The 3016-nt window shown below is 68.7% G+C and overlaps 1 protein-coding gene across 1 annotated transcript in view; it reads right to left on the reverse strand.

The window, feature by feature from the left end:
• The window catches only part of SLC25A10 (solute carrier family 25 member 10), a 5644-nt gene extending 2634 nt beyond the window's left edge, over positions 1-3010 (reverse strand). The window contains exons 1-5 of the mRNA XM_006145645.3: positions 2832-3010; positions 918-1037; positions 554-668; positions 423-471; positions 298-339 (exon numbers count right to left, since the gene is read on the reverse strand). Of these exons, the coding sequence (XP_006145707.1) occupies positions 298-339; positions 423-471; positions 554-668; positions 918-1037; positions 2832-2921 (416 nt within the window). The 5' untranslated portion in view covers positions 2922-3010. The remainder of the gene's footprint in view (positions 1-297; positions 340-422; positions 472-553; positions 669-917; positions 1038-2831) is intronic.
• Positions 3011-3016: the final 6 nt, after the last annotated feature.

The following is a 3016-nucleotide window of genomic DNA, read 5'->3' on the forward strand; positions in this document are numbered from 1 at the left end:
TTGACCCTGAGTGTCATTTTCTGACGGCCACCCTGGGAGGTGGCCCCTGCAGCTCTGGCGACGCGGGCACAGCTGCACGGACTCTCCTGGCAGGGACAGGGGCAGGCGAACGGAGACTCCAGGAGCCCCAGTCCCGAAGTTCCTCCGTGAGGACGGGGCCGAGGGCCTGGGGACCGAGTGACTCCCCAGGACCCAGAGTAGCAGTAGCAGGTGTGGTGTGCCCACAGCACCCACATGGCCCTTCGTCCGGCCTCCTGCGCCCTGCTGCCCCAGGGCAGAGCTGGCTGGGCTACTCACTTGCGCCGCTGGCCCGGGGGCAGCTTCACGTCGTTCTGCATCCTGAAAGAGAGCCATGGCTGAGGCTTGGCAGGGCCGGGCTAGGGGCCCACAGCATCCGGGGCCTCGGAGTGGGTCACACCAACCTGACATTCACCAAGTCTGCAGGGGTCCCCACGAAACCACCGGTCAAACCTGGCGACACAAACCCCAGAGCCAACACTGTGACACCTCCTGGTGCCCCCGCCCGCCCTCGCCTGCTGCGCCCGGTGCTCACCGCTGACGGCGCCCAGGAGCACCTTCTTGTGGAAGGGCAGGGGCCCCTGGCTGCCCTGGCTCACGCGGTCCCGCACACTCTCGTAGATGGCAAACCGAGTCAGGGAGTAGGACATCTGGGGGGGCGGGGCTGGCTCAGTGCGTGGGCTTCCGCCAGTCCTGTCGGGGCACAGGGACCCCCAGGGGCCCTCCCAAAGCCATCTGGCTGAGCGGCTCATAATCCCAGCCCCTCAAAGAAGCGGGGGTCTCAGGACCAGCCAGATGCAGGCTGACACCACCCAACCTCACCCCACACCCAGCCGGGACACAGACTCCTGCTGCCTCACAGAGGAGGGGGAGGGCCCCGCGCCCACGGGTGTCCGCACCTGTCTGCAGAGGGAGGCGCTCAGGCCACTGTAGAGCGCCAGGACCCCGTCAGAGCGCAACACCTGCAGCGCCATGCCAGTCATCCGCAGCCTCACCTCCTGCTGTGTCTGCAGGTGCACCTGCAGAGCCACACGCTCAGAGAAGGGAGACGCCCAGCAGTCACTCCCCGGGGGGGAACGGGGACGGGGGGAGTGAAGGGACCTCCTAGCAGCCCTGCCTGGGACCTGCACCTCTTCTTTTAGGGCAGGGACTGCCCAGGCTGGCCCATCAGCACCTGCTGGGCCCCCTCCTGTCCTACGAGGCAGAGCAGCAGAGCACAGAGGGCAGCCCAGGGCGCCTGGGGTCCCACCCTTATCCCGAGGGCTGAGAACTGGGTGACTCGGGAGCTTGGGTGTGATGTCCCAGAAGGCTCTGAAACAGGTGGGATTTGGCACAGTCTGGTGGCCTCAGCAGCCTGGCCAGGGCAGGCGTTTAGAAGCTGGGAGCCCTGAGCCTCCTGGACCCCGCTGGCTGTCCCTGCTCACGGCCTCTCCCCAAAGCTTCCCAGCGTGACCCCACAGAGCTCAGTGTGACTGAGGCATGGCTGTCTTGAAGCCTGGGAGCCCTCCAGGGTGGGGCAGCAAGGTGGGTGGGCATAGACAGGGCTCTGCTGGGCTCGGAGCTGCCCGCGTGTGCCGGCAGGCAGGGTCCAAGGCCTGGTGTGGGCGAGAAGGCACGGAGAGGCCAAGCCAGGGTGTGGGGAAGCGCAGGGACCCGGCTTTCTGCCCAAGGCATTGCCACAAGCCAGCTCGGCCACGTGCCCCATGCCAGAGGGCAGTCGCCCGATGGGAGTGGCACCTTCCCTGCCCCCACCAGGCAGAAGAAAGCCTGGGTGGGGGTGGGGGGGCCAAGGGGCAGTGACCCCAGAGGGCCTTGGCCTGTGGACAGCAGCCAGACCTCCAGGCATAGCCTGTCAACACGCAGGGGCCACCTGCAAGGGGCATGTGGCTGGGAAGGCGAAGACCCTTGGGGCTTATTTCCCAGGATGGTCCAGCCCCATCCCGCCCCACCCCCACCCCCGCACAACTGCTGATCCTGCCTCCCTGGTGGCTAACCCCCTCCTGCAGGGAAGGACAGCCTGGATGGGGTCCAGGTCAGGCCACCAGGTCAGGCCACGTCACAGGCTCGGCCTAAAGGCTGGCAGAGGGGTGGCCTAGGGTAGCTGCTACGTCGCCTGGGTGGGGGCTGAACGGTGCCCGGGTGGCTGGCCTGCACACAGACGGCCATGCCCAAGCCCCGGGCTGGGCAGGCCGTGGCTACAGGACCTGTCTTTGTTCTCCATGGGGAGCAGGGTCAGAACCGCCTTCTCTGGCCGGCCCTGGCCCGCACGGCAGCTCTGCTCCACTGTGCCCCATGAGCACATATGAAAAGGACAGCGAGCTGGCTGCTCGTGCTGGGGACTCCAGCCCACCCACAGGCAGGTCTCAGCAGGCAGGCTGGCCCCAACACCCCTCACCCACTGCGCCGCTCTGCCGGGCCCTGAGCGCGTGCCCACAGGCCCCGCCCCCGCCCCACTTGAAACCGGGCAGAATCTGCGTTCCAGAGCCCGGGTGGGAGGGAGGGTGGCTCAGAGGGGCCAAGTGACCCGCCCAAGGTCACACAGGTAATTAAGCGCAGCGCTAGGGCTGGAACGCCACCTGCTGAGAAGGGGCTCTCGCTCTGCCGCAGAGGGCCACCGGCAGGGGCACTTCTCAGGAGCGCGCGGGTTCCAGGCGCCGCAGCCCTGGGAAGGGCAGCGCAGGCCGGGCAACTGCAGCCCCGGTGACCACACGGACCTCGTGGGCAGAGCCTGCGCGTTTGTTTGGGAAGCCGGCGGCCGCCAGGCCCGGCTAACTCCTGGCGCGTCGCGCTCTCCGCCCGCGGCCCCGCCTCACCTTGAGCAGGTCCAGCGGGTGCGTGCAGCAGGCGGCCCCGCAGGAGGCCAGCCCCCCGAAGTACCAGCGCGACACGCGCGCCTCGGCCATGGCCCGCTGCGCCCCGGCTCCCGGTTCAAAGCCCCACCGCACGCCCGCGCCCCGCACATCCAATGCGCCCGCGCGGCCCCCGGAGGCCGGGCCCG

The sequence above is a fragment of the Tupaia chinensis genome, unplaced genomic scaffold, assembly GCF_000334495.1.
Source record: "Tupaia chinensis unplaced genomic scaffold, TupChi_1.0 Scaffold000159_1, whole genome shotgun sequence".
Lineage (NCBI taxonomy): Eukaryota > Metazoa > Chordata > Mammalia > Scandentia > Tupaiidae > Tupaia > Tupaia belangeri.